Source organism: Bos grunniens, chromosome 10, assembly GCF_055505025.1.
Source record: "Bos grunniens cultivar Pamir isolate PY7600 chromosome 10, Bosgru_T2T1.0, whole genome shotgun sequence".
Classification (NCBI taxonomy): domain Eukaryota; kingdom Metazoa; phylum Chordata; class Mammalia; order Artiodactyla; family Bovidae; genus Bos; species Bos grunniens.
The window spans coordinates 33,794,960-33,811,360 of NC_141174.1; the positions used below are offsets into that span (position 1 = coordinate 33,794,960).

The following is a 16,401-nucleotide window of genomic DNA, read 5'->3' on the forward strand; positions in this document are numbered from 1 at the left end:
AAAGATTGACAAATGACTAGTAAGTACAGTGAATAAAAATAAAATTGAGTAAGAAATAGAGAATAGTAATGGGAGGTAGAATGGGGAATTCAGGGGGAAGAGGGCTTTTTTAAAAAGGATGGTCAAAGAAGGCCTCTGAGGAGACATGAATCAGCTGAATGAAGTGAAGGAATAAATTGAATATTTGGAGAAAGAGTATGTTAAGCAGAGAGAATAGCATGTAAGTTCTCATGGTTAGGAATCTTATTTGTCTTAATTGCATTATAGTCTAGCACCTAGAAAGCTAGTGGAGGTGATGGAATTCCAGCTGAGCTAGTTCAGATCCTAAAAGATGATGCTGATAAAGTGCTGTACTCAATATGGCAGCAAATTTGGAAAATTCAGCAATTTTTGAAAATTCAGGTCAGTTTTCATCCCAATCCCAAAGAAAGGCAATGCCAAAGAATGTAAACTACTACACAATTGCACTCATCTCACACGCTAGCAAAGTAATGCTAAAAAATTCTCCAAGGGAGGCATAAGCAGTACGTGAACCAAGAAATTCCAGATGTACAAGCTGGATTTAGAAAAGGCAGAGGAACCAGAGATCAAATTGCCAACATCTGTTGGATCATAGAAAAAGCAAGAGAATTCCAGAAAAACATCTACTTCTGCTTCATTGACTATATTAAAGCCTTTGACTGTGTTTGTTCCACAACAAACTGGAAAATTCTTAAGTCGGAATACAGGACCACCTTACCTGCCTCCTGAGGAATCTGTATGCAGGTCAAGAAGCAACAGTTAGAACTGAACATGGAACAGTGGACTGGTTCAAAACTGGGAAAGGAGCGTGTCAAGGCTGTATGTTGTCACCTTGCTTATTTAACTTACATACAGAGTACATTATGCGAAATGACGGGCTGGATGAAACAGAAGCTGAAATCAAGATTGCAAAGAGAAATATCAATAACCTCAGATATACAGATGACACCACCCTTATGGCAGAAAACGAAGAGAAACTAAAGAGCCTCATGATGAAAGTGAAAGAGTGAAAAAGCTGGCTTAAAACTCAACATTCAAAAAACCAAGATCATGGCATCCGGTCCCATCACTTCATGGGTCATAGATAGGGAAACAATGAAAACAGTGACAGACTTTATTTTCTTGGGCTCCAAAATCACTGCAGATGGTGACTGCAGCTATGAAATTAAAGGACACTTGTTCCTTGGAAGAAAAGCTATGACCAACCTAGACAGCATATTAAAAAGCAGAGACATTGCTTTACCGACAAAGAGCCATCTAGTCAAAACTATGGTTTTTTCAGTAGTCATGTATGAAGGTGAGAGTTGGACTATAAAGAAAGCTGAGCGCCGAAGAATTGATGCTTTTGAACCGTGGTGTTGGAGAAGACTCTTGAGGGTCCCTTGGACTGCAAGGAGATCCAACCAGTCAATCCTAAAGAAAATCAGTTCTGAGTATTCATTGGAAGGACGATGCTGTAGCTGAAGCTCCAATACTTGACCACCAGATGCAAAGAACTGACTCATCGAAAATGTCCTTGATGGTGGGAAGGATTGAAGCCAGGAGGAGAAGGGGATGACAGGATGAGATGGTTGGATGGCAACACCGACTTGATGGACATGAGTTTGAGCAAGCTCCGGGAGTTCGTGATGGACAGGGAATCCTGGTGTGCTGCAGTCCATGGAGTCACAAAGAGTTGGACATGACTGGGCAACTGAATTAAATTGAACTGAAGCTACTAGAAAGCACATAGCACATGCTCAAAAATGTTTGTGTGTAACATCTTTCTTTAAAGTTTCTAAGGTTGAAGCAAAATTACCTATAATCCAATAACCTTGTGGTTTATATTCCCCCTCCCCCGCTTTATTATTATTATTATTTTAACCTAGTTGCTCTCAGGATGTGCATAAACGTTTGTAGCCGGCTTGCCTCCCCTTCCCCCTTATAGCAGAAACTTGACATCAAGTATTTAACATTTGCAGTTTGCAAATAACCTAATGTGGTCATTTATATTGAGATAATATCTCCCTCAAAGATATGAAGATTAATGAAGATAATAAAAAAGTAACAAATTTGATTCCATATGGTATGAAGGATTTGTTCTTTAGTATGGAAGCCTAGCATCTTCATTTTAATAGCAGTATTCATAATTTGGAAGGGATTAGGAAATTTTCTGGTAGGATGAGAATATGCCTTCTGTTCCTATGCATTTTCTACGCGGCTGTAGTGAACTCTGTAGAACTTACCGTGTTTTCTTTCTTTTGAATTATTTTCTCTGGATAAAATTCTGGAACTAAAATTACCGGATCAAAGTGTGTTGCAAATTTTAAAAATTTCGGTGCATATAAACAAACTGTTTTCCTAAGGATTTTTTCCCCCACTAATCTATACTGTTACTGGTGTATATGCTTATACCCATTTTTCTACCCTCACTGAATTTTCTATAAGAACTTTAATAATTTAGTAATTTAAAGACATACATAACTATTGCCTTATCATGTCTTTCATTAATAGCTGGGATTAGTATTTAATACATACGGGTGTATTGACTACTTTTTTCTCTTGTAAGTTTGTGTTGGAGACTTTAGTTTTCTTGCCAGTTGTGATTTTGTCATTTGTGGGAAAATAAAAACATTGTTTTAAAACTTTGGGGAAAAAAATCATCCTTCTGTAAAGAACTCTAGGTATTAAACTTTTAATTCTCATTTTCTCTCAATATTTCTCCTGGTCCTTTATGCCTTTTAATTTTAGCTAGGAACATAAATGTCTATGGTTAGTAGGCACCTTGGAATTTAACTATTACTCTTTTGCAAAAGAGGAAACTGAAATCTGAAGAGGTCAGCTGTTTGTTTTGCGGTCAGAATGTGAAGTGGCTTGAATACAATGGTGAAAATCAGGAATTTATTTTGTTGACAGTGAGGAGTCTTTGAATATTTTTGAGGAAATGATAGATAGAGAACATAGTGAAATATGTTAAGTACCTTACTCTGGCCACAAGATACAGCATAAAAGATTAGGAAATTTGAACTAATAAGAAAATTATTTTACCTGTTATCAGAGGTAATGAGGCCTGCTGCTAAGTCACTTCAGTCGTGTCCGACTCTGTGCGACCCCATAGACGGTAGCCCACCAGGCTCCCCCATCCCTGGGATTCTCCAGGCAAGAATACTGGAGTAGGTTGCCATTTCCTTCTCCAACAATGAGGCCTGGTTATAAGAAAAATGGTATTAATAGAAGTGTGTTCATGGTTCATGTGAATCTTTAGGCACAAGAAGGTGGGGAAGGAGAAGGTATAGTCCAAGATGATTCACTTACAAGTTTAGTCTTTGATTTATCTCAGCAAACAATGAAGACTTGAGTATATGGTGAAAATTTGGCATTAAAACTTTGGTATTAACGAGCTTAATTTTATTTTTTGTCCACAAAAATTATTGCTGACTTATTGAAACAGCAGTTCTTTTTTATGCATGTTATCCACATTCTTTTTTCTGTTGCCTAGATGAATTTCTTTAATATGATTCTAACATATACATGCCTTCCAACTTTAGGAATTCCTTCTTCAGATTCTAAGAATGCAAATCTCTATTTTTTGGATGTTGTGCACCAGGCCAATACTATTTTTCATCTTTTTGACAAGCAGTTTAATGATCACCTTATGCCACTAATAAGGTTAGTCAAATTGTCTGATTTTCATTGGTATTTCAAAGAATACTATAATATTCTACTTTATGTTAAATTTTAAAGGTAATATCTGTTCACTGAAACATCAAACAGGGCAGGAGGGTGTGAAATAAGCAACCTAGTTGCCCTCAGGGTGTATGTAAGCATTTGTAACCTGCTTCTTTCCTCCCCTTCATCTCTGACAGCAGAAATTTGACATCAAGTATTTAACATTTACCATTTGCAAATAATGTAGTGTGGTAATTTGTATGGAAATAATAATATCTATCTCAAAGATGTGAAGTTTAAAGAAAAATTTTAAAAAGTAACATAAACTCTTCCTTGCCTTCTGTATTCTCTTCCTTCTGTGGTATTAATTTTGTTTTATTTGAAAACACTGTGTCATAAACCTAAATCTGTATGAAAGGTGACTTCTAGCTTGTTCCCACTTGTTATAATGAAGACGTGCAGTAACAATTTTATGCCATCAGTAGGACAAGTTTTGATGAGATATTAAATAAGATTTGGTTTATATCTTCCTGTCAATTATGTGAACTTTTGAAGCATATGAGAATTATGTGAAGTAGTGTGTATGTGAGCATGCTTTATAAAATTGTATGTGTAGTACTGTCATAAGAGGAAAAATATTCATATAAAAGATAAAATTCTAGACATTTTTTATAAACATTGATATACCAAGTAATTATTAGTCTAGAATTGATCTCAAAGATAAAGATTACTTGTGATCTCTGAATCACATTTTGAAAGGAAATTTACTTTTTAACGAGGTCTAATGCCAACATCTGCTGGATCATCAAAAAAGCAAGAGAGTTCCAGAAAAACTCTATTTCTGCTTTATTGACTATGCCAAAGCCTTTGACTGTGTGGATCACAATAAACTGTGGAAAATTCTGAAAGAGATGGGAATACCAGACCACCTACCTGCCTCTTGAGAAATCTGTATGCAGGTCAGGAAGCAACAGTTAGAACTGGACATGGAACAACAGACTGGTTCCAAATAGGAAAAGGAGTACATCAAGGCTGTATATTATCACCCTGCTTATTTAACTTATATGCAGAGTACATCATGAGAAACACTGGACTGGATGAAGCACAAGCTGGAATCAAGATTGCCAGGAGAAATATCAATAACCTCAGATAAGCAGATGACACCACCCTTATGGCAGAAAGTGAAGAGGAGCTAAAGAGCCTCTTGATGAAAGTGTAAGTGGAGAGTGAAAAAGCTGGCTTAAAGCTCAACATTCAGAAAACGAAGATTATGGCATCCGGTCCCATCACTTCATGGGAAATAGATGGGGAAACAGTGGAAGCAGTGTCAGACATTATTTTTTTGGGCTCCAAAATCACTGCAGATGGTGATTGCAACCATGAAATTAAAAGACGCTTACTCCTTGGAAGGAAAGTTATGACCAACCTAGATAGCATATTCAAAAGCAGAGACATTACTTTGCCAACAGAGATCCATCTAGTCACTAGACTATGGTTTTTCCAGTGGTCATGTTTGGATGTGAGAGTTGGACTGTGAAGAAAGCTGAGCGCCACAGAATTGGTGCTTTTGAACTGTGGTGTTGAAGAAGACTCTTGAGAGTCCCTTGGACTGCAAGGAGACCCAACCAGTCCATTCTAAAGGACATCAGTCCTGGGTGTTCTTTGAAAGGAATGATGCTAAAGCTGAAACTCCAATACTTTGGCTACCTCATGCGAAGAGGTGACTCATTGGAAAAGACTCTGATGCTGGGAGGGATTGGGGGCAAGAGGAGAAGGGGATGACAGAGGATGAAATGGCTGGATGGCATCACTGACTCAATGGACGTGAGTTTGAGTGAACTCCGGGAGTTGGTGATGGACAGGGAGGTCTGGTGTGCTGCGATTCATGGGGTTGGTTTTTAATATAGGAAAGCTAAATACAACTGGATTGAGTGTTAGTCTACAAATTTTAATTAATGTAATTTACTATAGTTTCAAGAGCCTGTTATTTTTCTTACTAGTACACCAGAAATGTAATTAAAAAGGAAACCAAATAATTCCAAAATCATGTTTATATTCTAAAGGGATAGCTCCTCAGAGATGAAAATAATAAATCTAAATCCTCCTGTTTTAAATGATAAATTTTTCCTATCATGACTATTGTAATGAATTGAGTGTAGTGAATACTAAATAATTACTGTTCATATGCTGCTTGGATTTGGAAGCAAATTAAAATTAAGTGTGTGTATGTGTGTCTAGGTATGTAACAATAAGCAGGAATTGTGAAAACTTTTAGAATTCTAAGGTTACTAATATGATTTTTATTCCCCCTTTAAACATTCAATAGCTCTTCTCCTAAATTATCTGAATGCCTTCAGAAAAAAAAAGAAATAATTGAACAGATGGAGATGAAATTGGATACTGGCATTGATAGGCAAGTTTTTAGTTTTACTATTTCTCTTGCTTTTATTTGTAAAAACACCATTATAACAACATGAAAAATATTTTCAGACAAGAAAAAAGTCTATTTGAATTCCACTATCCTGCTATAATGTTTGATTTTATTTTTACATATTTATTTCATCCTAATAATGTCATTTTATTGGATTCCAGATTTATTATTTATGGAAGTCAGCAGGTTTAGATTAACTTTAGACCAATTCAATTTGAAAATCTTTTTTTTTTTTTTGTAAATGCTGCTGTAGACACTGTCTCTCTCTGTCCCCATCCTCCCTCTCTCTCCCCATCTCTCCCTGCCTCCCTCCCTTCCCTTTCCCTCTTCCTCTTCCTCTCTCCAGACTCCTTAAAAATAGTATGTAACCCAGAAGATTTCAGGCTTATATCTGAAATGCATTGAATTAATATACCAGTTTTTAAAAGTAACTTCCATTGAGTGAAAACTCTACATTTGAAAATTTTTTTGATGTTTATTTTAATTACCTGTTCATAATATGGAGTGGTGGATTCTGTCTTTTGAGATGATAGTGGACATATGTTGCTGATGATAGTCATCTATTTATCAAGCATTTATCAGGCATTTGCTATATGCTTGGCACAATACAAGGATCTTTACCTGTATAATTTCATTAGCCTGCAATGCAGGAAACCCAGGTTTGGTCCCTGGTTTAGGAAGATCCCCTGGAGAAGGAAATGGCAAACCACTCCAGTATACTTGCCTGAGAAATCCTATGGACTAGGAGCCTGGAGAGCTGCAGTCCATGGTTTGCAAAGAGTTGGACACGACTGGGTGATTATTACTTTCACTTTCTTTCACTGGCACAGTACAAGGATCTTTACTTGTATAATTTCATTTAAGTAAGAAATACCATTTGCATTTTACAGATGAGGAAGTGAAGGCTTAAAGAAATGAAGTAGTTTGCTAGAGATCATACAGTTAATGCTGGTAGAACTGGAACTCAAATTCTAAAGCCCATGCTACCAGGTTTGGGCATATTTTTACTTCCTGTAATTGTCTTTTCTCTTCCATTCAAGAAGACATAAACGAATATAAGTTACTTATAGGAACTCTAGCTCTAAATATCTTTGCCTTTTGCCAATCTATCCTTTACAGCTTTGTTTATTCTTGCCAATCTGTCCTTTCCCAGCTTTGTTTTATTCACTGTTAATGCTTAGATTGCTTGTTCTGTATCTTTAATTACTCCCTCATAATTACCCTAAAATTTATTTCCTTTGATCATAACTATCTTACAGATCCTAAACTCTGGATTAATGCAGATTCTGTTATTCTGATAACTGGATGGCTTATTGCTGTTGGAAAATGTCACAAAACTCAGACATTGTTCGTTGCATTACAGACTCATACTTCATTTCTCAACTGGGCCTTCAGTACCACTTATTCAGCCTCCTGCTTATCCTTAGACTGTGAAACTTGGGTTCTTCTCACCTGTTCTTCCAAACTTTGGCCATTCCTTATAAGTTGTTCTATCTTACTCCCTTCCTAAGCATTCTCCAAATATACTTGTGAAGGAAATGAATTAGTGACAGTCTTCTAAGATCTTTAAGATTTCTTTAAATAAAGTAATGGACAAATGAATCTTTGCCCTGTGTTTTGAGCAGGAAGCTAATAAAACTAAGATTTCTTTGCTATCAAGATCTAGAATTTACTTGTTTTAAAATCTGAAGTATACCAATAGTAAAATAGTTTTATGGTGACATGAAATTAAATAATTTAAATTTAATTTAGAATAAATAATATAAATTAAAGTAAATTAAATGGATCAAATACATGGTATTCTCAATTCTCTAGGACATTAAATTGTATGATTGGACAAATGAAGCATATCTTGGCTGCAGAACAAAAGAAAACAGATTTTAAGCCAGAAGATGAAAACAATGTTTTGATTCAGTATACTAATGTGAGTAAAATGATTTAATATGCTAGTAAGAATATCTGCCTTATTTGTACTCTTATTAACATTTCATTGATGTATCTTATTATGCTCCAAGTGTTTTTTTTTTAATTCTTAGAGATTAATGAGAAATTATATGTATTTTCTCCTTAGCTAAGCTGATACATATTTCTGTGTAATAAGTGTAGAAAAAATTTTACAGGCCTGTGTTAAAGTCTGTGCTTACGTAAGAAAACAAGTGGAGAAGATTAAAAATTCCATGGATGGGAAGAATGTGGATACAGTTTTGATGGAACTTGGAGTACGTTTTCATCGACTTATTTATGAGCATCTTCAACAATATTCCTATAGCTGTATGGGTGGCATGTTAGCAATTTGTGATGTAGCTGAGTATAGGAAGTGTGCCAAAGACTTCAAGGTATGTATTCACAAATATCAAACTTGTAAATAAGTTCAAGAACATAAGTCAGATCATAAAAATGTATACTGACATAATCATTAGCGGAAAGTTTATAACTTTTGTCGATACTGTAACGAGACAGATCTGATATTTCCTAAGTGAAAAAGTATTATTCCAGTCAGTATTAACACATTTTTGCTTTGAGCTTTTAGAAAATGCTGTATTTTAGTTCCATAGTCCAGATGACCTTATTAATGCCCATAACTAATGCTGTATATCATATATCAAGAAAATATGTTCTTTCTTCGTGTATATCTCTCTGAAATTAGTTTCCACCCAATGTTTAAATTATTTAAAAAAGCTGTAAATTAATGATAATTAGTTCTGCTTTACAAAAGTATAAATGATTATTACTGTTTGAGTAAATAGGCACAGTATGAATCTTTTCAAAAAGATTATGTTGAGTTTATATAATGTCTGAAATATTTGAATTTTTTAACACTTTGGTAGCTTTTAAAAATTCTAACATTGAACTCTTTAACATTAGTTAAGTCCTGATAGTACATAAGTGAGAAGAATTTACAAACTGATTATAAAACTAGAAATATTTTTTTCCTTCTCTTACCTCAATTCAGATTCCTCTGGTATTACAGCTTTTTGATACTCTGCATGCACTTTGCAATCTTCTGGTAGTAAACCCAGATAATTTAAAGCAAGTCTGCTCAGGAGAACAACTTGCTAATCTGGACAAGAACATTCTTCACTCCTTCGTACAACTTCGTGCTGACTATAGATCTGCCCGCCTTGCTCGACATTTCAGCTGAGGTTGAATTTACAAGGGAAATGTGTTGTACTCCAGCAAGCCTTGGTTGATAGAAAGCACAGAAGGTTTCTTATGACACAGCCAACATTTTATTGAAAAATGACTGTTTGGAAAAACAGCAGCCATACTTACCCTTGAGGTTTTATTTGAAATTTGGACAATACTAAGAATATTTTGCTTTTTCCTTAAGTTTTACTTCCATTTCTGAACTTATATAAATTTCAAACTCTGTAAAGCTGTATGTCATTGTTTTCATCCTGGAAAATGTTGATGTCAGAAGGTAAATGAGATTGTTACCAGTATTCCAGTTCATGTTCTTTAACATAGTCCATTGGGAAATTTCAGCTTCCTGTTTTGCACTAATGTTGGGTAAAATACAGCAAGACTCATTTATTATTTATCAATTTTCAATGACCTTTTCAGCACTGGTAATTGTTAATCAGATTATTTTTAAGTTTTCCTGGAGAACTTTTTACCTATTTCAAAGGTTGAAAATTGGGCATAATTTCTGTAGTTGGTTCATTGAATTTTTTCTGAGGTACAACAGTAATACTATTCCAAAAAAAATGTTATAAATAAAACTAAAATGAAATACATTTTATGTAGGTATTAGTGGTGGATCGAAATACATCTGCTTTCTGGGTAAAAGGAAAAATAAAAGTTTACAGTTTCTTATTTGGTAAACAGAATTTAAGCCAATGCTAGCAAGAAATTAATAAAGCTACCTTATTTTATATTTCACTTAAGATAAAGTAGAGGGAGTTAACTAAAGGACCATATTTATTCATTATTTTAATATTATAAGGGAAGTAAAAAAGTGAGGTATAGACTAAATGGTGCATATGAGAATTATTGGCAGTGTTTAGCAGCAATGCAATCCTTTAAGATTTTTATCCTTATGCTAAACTGAAATAAGATGGAATGGCTAAACATGCAGGTAGTCTTCTATTCTAAGAGGAATTGGAAATTGATAGTCAGCATTATATTCTAGTCCAGAGATGAACTTTGTAAGGACTAGTAGTTTTTAAATATATAGTGTCTGTCATTATCTTTTTCAAGGCATTTCTGAAGTGATTCCTACTGAGTGTAGTTAATTGAATTGGCTTAATATGGTGACATAATACATCACTTATAAAATTTTAAATATCAAGTGGAAATTTTAAAAAATTGTTAACTATAAACTTTCTCTGCAAGAATGCGTTCTTAGCTGTATGTAGTGTTTCAGCTTCCATTGTATTATTCATAGTCTTCCAGGAACAGATAAACTTCAATGTTTGACTCATTTTTGGCTTTTCTTTTTCCTCTAATATAGGCTTTTTGGCCTAATTTTGGAAAACTACATTTAAGAATATGTTTCTGAATGTTCAACTTTACTGAAACTTCCAGGTCCAGAGTGAGCTAGCTACTGTTTAAGTTACTTTTAACTGAATTTTCCTCATTTTCTGTTTAGCCCAGTGTTATCAAGGTAAGCAAGAGAAATAAAGTATGCCAACATTTATCAAAGCATTTTAGGAAATTGTGGCAGCTTTGGAAGGCTGTCTAGTTTTCTATTCCTTAGCCAAAGGAAAGCCAGAACAGGTTTGGATGTTAGAGAAAGTCATGTGCTGTACTGTTGCCATTTTAGAGAGCTCTGATGTGAATTCAGATTATACCTCTGTTACTTAAAGCCAACAGTTTTAAAGCAGTAGTTTTACTGGCCATTTGAACTCTTTGTACAGTGTCAATTTGTTTTTAAAAAAAAAGGGAAAAAATATCAAATAAAACATGAGAGAACATTATAAGACTTCCACATCAGAGAAGTGTTTCAAATTATTTTGTTTGGATTAATTTTTTAAATGTAAAGCATATATTTGTTGCTTAGCTCTTTTGTTAATTTTTATTTTTATATTTGAGTTCTGTGCAGTATTTTCCATTATGACCATTGACAGGACACTAACAAAGAAAACTCATAAGTGAATACTTAATTTAGAAGTGTTAACATTATTGCTCAATAAACAAATTCCCTGTAGTTGTTTTTTTATTTCACTCCATTTTTACATTTTGAAGACATCATACTGAATTTTATAAATTATTTTTTATTGAATTTTTAAGATGTTCCTTATTTTTCATGCATTGGTTTTCTCATTTCCTTTTTAAGCGGAAAAATACTTGACTATATAATCAAAATTAGGAACAAAAGATTTCTCTAAGAAAAAAATTGATTGTATAAAACAGTGTGCATTCTTTGGATTTGTTATATTTGATTTTTAAAGTAGTTTTCATATTAGTGGACAGTATGAAATTTTGCCCCAAATATATATGACTCAAAAGAGATGATAGATAAGTAAAATGTCTTCATATGCATATGGTAAAATTTTAGGTAGTGATAAAGGAGCTTTGTACATTAGTAACTTTAGCCAGCATTTGAATAAGGAGAATCTTCATAATTTTCCAGTTTCACATGAGCTAACATGCAATGTTTATATAATATTTTGAAGTTAAAAATATGCTCTTAAACACTGCATTTTTAGAATATGCAGAAACACTCAAGAAAAAGCTTGCGTGTATTATGTTTTCATAAAATGATACAGAAAGTGAAATACAGAATGCAGGTGATATTGAAAATGACAGCTAACCAAAGTAGATGAATACTTCTTATGAGGAATTATTACATAATGGCTGGATGCATCCTTAGACAGTTGGCTATCTGGCTATTCTAAGACAATTATTAGTAGCCTCATTTTGAGTACCACCATTGTTGCAAATCCCTAGCACCTTTCTTCTTTTAAAGAGAGCTTCTAAGTAAGTTAATTTATGGTATAGTTTAGACTATCTCTTTTCTCTTTCACTTGAAATATTTCACATCATAAAATAATTTAATTATCACCCAGTAGATAGATTCAAAGTGGAGAATTTGCTGCTTCCTTAAAATGCCTTTTGCTCATCTATGATGATGAGTATTTACATCTAGCAAGATAAAGAGATTTTTGTTCCTGAAATGCCAGAAAACCTGTTAAGGTGGTCATGTTTATATATTTCCTAAGGCATGCTTGAACTGCATGTGAGAGTCAGGTTTCCTGGGTGTGTGATTTGTTAGTGACTTCAAAAACTCACATCTTGGAGTTTGAAATGCTTTTTTTTTTTTAATGCAGAGATATTCTGTGTATTACTCTTATTTGCCCTTTGACTCAGAAGTGTGAGATGTTTTCTAGAAGCATAATTTCTAGTGGAGAATTTGACATACAAAGCATTGTGTGTTTTCATCCAGTTAGTTTAGCTGTATTCAGTTCTCTGGTACTTCTCTTTGCTTGAGAAAGTCTGTCCTGAAATACATTGTGTACTTTGGAGGAAAAGAACCAGTCCATATTGTTACTTTAAGTAATTCTACATAAACTAAAAACAGCCTTTAAAAAATTTTGATGCATAATAAAGGTAATTATAGCTATATTTATTGACTCAAGTCCTGTGCATTGTGCTAAGTCCTTTGCATACGTTATTTCATTTGGTTTCAAAGCAGCCCTAAGAGCAGAGTACTGTTATCTCCATTTGAAGTTACCCATTCCCCAGAAAGTTTTAAGTAGATCTGCTCAAGGTCTGTAGCTAAGTAAAAGGCTCAGATTGAAACCCGAATCATTCTCGCTCTTTGTGTTCTGTACACTTTTCTCCTTGCTACTGCTGAGTCACTTCAGTCGTGTCCGACTCTATGCGACCCTGGGTCCTTTAGTTTGATGGGCTCATTAGTTTTGCTTAATCTTTCCTTTCATCCAATATTTGGTTCTCATTATAGTGTTTAGATTATGAAATTGAGATACAGAGGTAATAACTAATTTACTGTTAGACTTGTTTTTAATGTGTCCATTGTGTGGTCATACTTTTAAAATTTGGTTTTAAAATTTTATAAGTGGTCATGCAATTTAATTGAATATTAAGTTTGTGCCTACTAGAAATCTTTTCTTCAAAAAGTTCTTTAGTATTATTTTGTGTAATCATAGTGCTACTTGAGTTATAATTTTTGCAATAGAATTCAGATATTTTGTGCCATATTTTGTAACAGGGGTGAACGACAATTCCACCTTTAAAGATATGAAGAAATCAGTATTTCTGCCTTCAGAAACAAACTATTTTAATGTCGTAAGTTTGCCAGTTCTGTTGATCATTTAGTGCACTGGTAGTCTTAAAATAGCTAATGCTAGAGTGAAAACATAAGAGAAAAATGTACTAGCAGTGTATTAGCAATAGGCTATCATTTTCATGTAATCAAATATTGCATATTTAATCTTTTTAAAATTGCCTTAACTCTTAACTTTTATTCTCACTACTGATCCGTCTTTCTCTTTTCTAATTTAATGGGAGAAACAACCCTCAAGTGTATGTAGAAGAGAAATCTGACACATTAGAAAATAAGAATTTTAATTGGTGATTTGAAGCAGCTAGGTTGGTAACCCTGGGCTTAAAAAGACTGATATTTTTAAACGAGGCCCTGTACACTTTCGGGGCTTCCCTTGTGGCTCATCTGGTAAAGAATCTGCCTGAAATGCAGGAGACCTGGGTTCGATCCCTGGGTTGAGAATATCCCCTGGAGAAGGGAAAAGTTACCCACTCCAGTATTCTGGCCTGGAGAATTACATGGACTGTGTAGTCCATGGGGTTGCAAAGAGTCAGACTTGATTGAGTGATTGGCACTTTCACTCTATATTTTTGGGCTTACCCTGGTGGCTCAGACAGTGAAGAAACTGCCTGTAATGTAGAAGACCTGGGTTTGATCCCTGGTTTAGAAAGATCCCCTGGAGAAGGAAATGGCAACTTACTCCAGTATTCTTGCCTAGAGAATCCCAAGGACAGAGGGCCCTGACAGGTAGCAGTCGATGGGGTCTCAAAGAGTCAGACATGACTAAGCGACGAACACTTTTTTCTCTGTATACTTGAACATTGTTATCTGGGAGGTAATGCTAAACTTCAGTTCTTATAATTAATAACACTTTTGTGGGGGAGAGACAAGTAATTAACCATACTTGCTCATTTCCTAAGTGGTTTAGAAGGTTGCTATCTGCCTCACCGTACATACGAAGCCAATTGAAATATGAATATATCACAGTCATACTCCAAACAGCAAACAAGCTCAGAGGAAAGTCATTTATTCAGAAGGCATAGATTTGTGCTAGACAGCAGTGATGCATTACAAATATATAATTATTTTCACTAATATTTGAGCAGGTGGAATGGATTAGAACATGGTCAACATTATGCTGCTGATAACATGTATTTTTCTATATTAATATGTACTGTGCAACATGTATTAAAATTGTCAATAATTCATTTTAGCTGAGATACTAATATTTATATTACTGTGTTGAAGAGACAGTATCCACCTGAGCTACTTTTAATTTAAAAGTCTAAAACTGTAATTAAGTTTACTTTCAAAAACCACTTAAATTACTTTATAGTCACTGGAAGGTCAATAAAACATAGAATTATCAATGACTGGTCACTTAATAGGAAGAAGTATAGCAAGTTAAGAATAGGGATAAGAATCTGGAATAAGTTAAATTTCATTTATAGCTCAGATGAGTTACCTCCTTTTGTTTTCACCATTGGCAATATTAAATGAAGGAAAATGTCTTTTTCCCAGAGCATCCTCACGTTAATAAACTAACTCTGAAGATTGGATGGAACCAACTCCAAGGAATTAATCTTCAGTGGTGGACTTTCAGATTTTTTAAATTTTGAGAGGTGGGAAGCCTTCTTGATTCCCTTGTAATCTTAAATAGACAGGTGCCTTGGAATGGGGCCACCCCTTTTTACCTACATGTTATTTTAATCTTTATACTGTGGATAAAAATTTGGTTTGTTTGAACTCTGGCATTTTGTGTGGCAATCTATCAAACCTTCAGCTTTTTGCTATAATTATCCAGGTAGAATCTGGGCAGTGCTGAACTAAAGAAAACTGTGACACTACCTCTTAAGTATATTGTTTGCAAATGCTGTGTGCTATTTAGAGGATTCACATAAAAATATGTGAAAATACTTTATAAGGAATAATACTAAGTGCCTCTATATTAGGATTCTTCAGTAGAATGTATTTTCAGTTTTTGCCACAAGGGGGAGGAGTTATTTTTATAGTAATACAAACATTTTGTTCCATTAAAAAATAGAGCTCACCTAGCTTCTCTCTCTCACAGCACCTATGAACATGTCACTATCCTAACAGGAAGAGGGTGTGAGTATGTGTGTGTCTTTAAGATTCTGAAAATCCCGTGTGAAAAGAATTATCTGAGTGAATTAATGACATAAAACTAAAACAGTTTTGAAGAACATGTATGTTCACAGTGGACCCAGGAGCTGGACAGAAGAGTTCATCATAATTAAAATTGTTTTTTAGGGCTACATATCTCATAGAATTCCTTTATCAACTCTTTAATAGGAATCTATTGATTAATTTTTTGGTTTTTAAGTAAAAAAAATTTTTGAAACAATCTCTGACTTACAGAAAGGTTTTAAATATTGTACAAATAAAAATTTTCCACTTTGAGAGTAAGTTACTGTCATGATGCCCCATTACCCTGTAATACTTTTGTATTTCCAACAAGAAGAAATTCTCCTATATAGTCATAATACAATTATCAAAATCAGGAAATTAACACTGATATATTACTCCCATCTAATCCTGAGACCCCTTTCGAGTTTCACTGAATGTCCCAATAATGATTTATAAGGATCCACTTTAAAATCATGTGGTGTTTTAGGTTGTAGTATCTCTACTTTCTTCCACTCTGGAATGGTTTCTTAGTCTTTCCTTGACTTTTGCTACCCTTGACACTTTTGTAGATTATAAGCCAGTTATGTAAAATGTTCCTAAATTTGAATTTATTTCCTCGTGAATCGATTCCAGTTGTGCTTTTTTGGCAGGGATATTACAAAAGCAAGTCTGTGTTCTCATTGCAGCCTATAAGGTAGTACACAATCTCAGTGCACCATTTCTGATAATACTCATTTTAATCACTTGCTTACGTTGCTACCTATCAGGGTTCTCTACTATAAAGTTACTTTTTCCCTTTGTAATAATTTTGTGAGAAGGTAGTTTGAAACTATGTATATAGCCTGCTCCTAATCAAAATTTCAGTTTGAATTAATGGTTTTCTGGTCAAAGGATTATAACCTGTTGCTTATTTTGAATCTCAAAT

At 34.2% G+C, this 16,401-nt stretch overlaps 1 protein-coding gene across 2 annotated transcripts in view; it reads left to right on the plus strand.

Annotated features, from left to right (window-relative positions):
- Positions 1–12,667, plus strand: part of EXOC5 (exocyst complex component 5) — a 53,438-nt gene extending 40,771 nt beyond the window's left edge. For both annotated transcript variants that reach the window (XM_086320535.1, XM_086320536.1), the window contains exons 14-18: positions 3,549–3,669; positions 5,996–6,082; positions 7,916–8,024; positions 8,221–8,436; positions 9,054–12,667. In XM_086320535.1, the coding sequence (XP_086176661.1) occupies positions 3,549–3,669; positions 5,996–6,082; positions 7,916–8,024; positions 8,221–8,436; positions 9,054–9,242 (722 nt within the window). In that variant the 3' untranslated portion in view covers positions 9,243–12,667. The remainder of the gene's footprint in view (positions 1–3,548; positions 3,670–5,995; positions 6,083–7,915; positions 8,025–8,220; positions 8,437–9,053) is intronic.
- Positions 12,668–16,401: the final 3,734 nt, after the last annotated feature.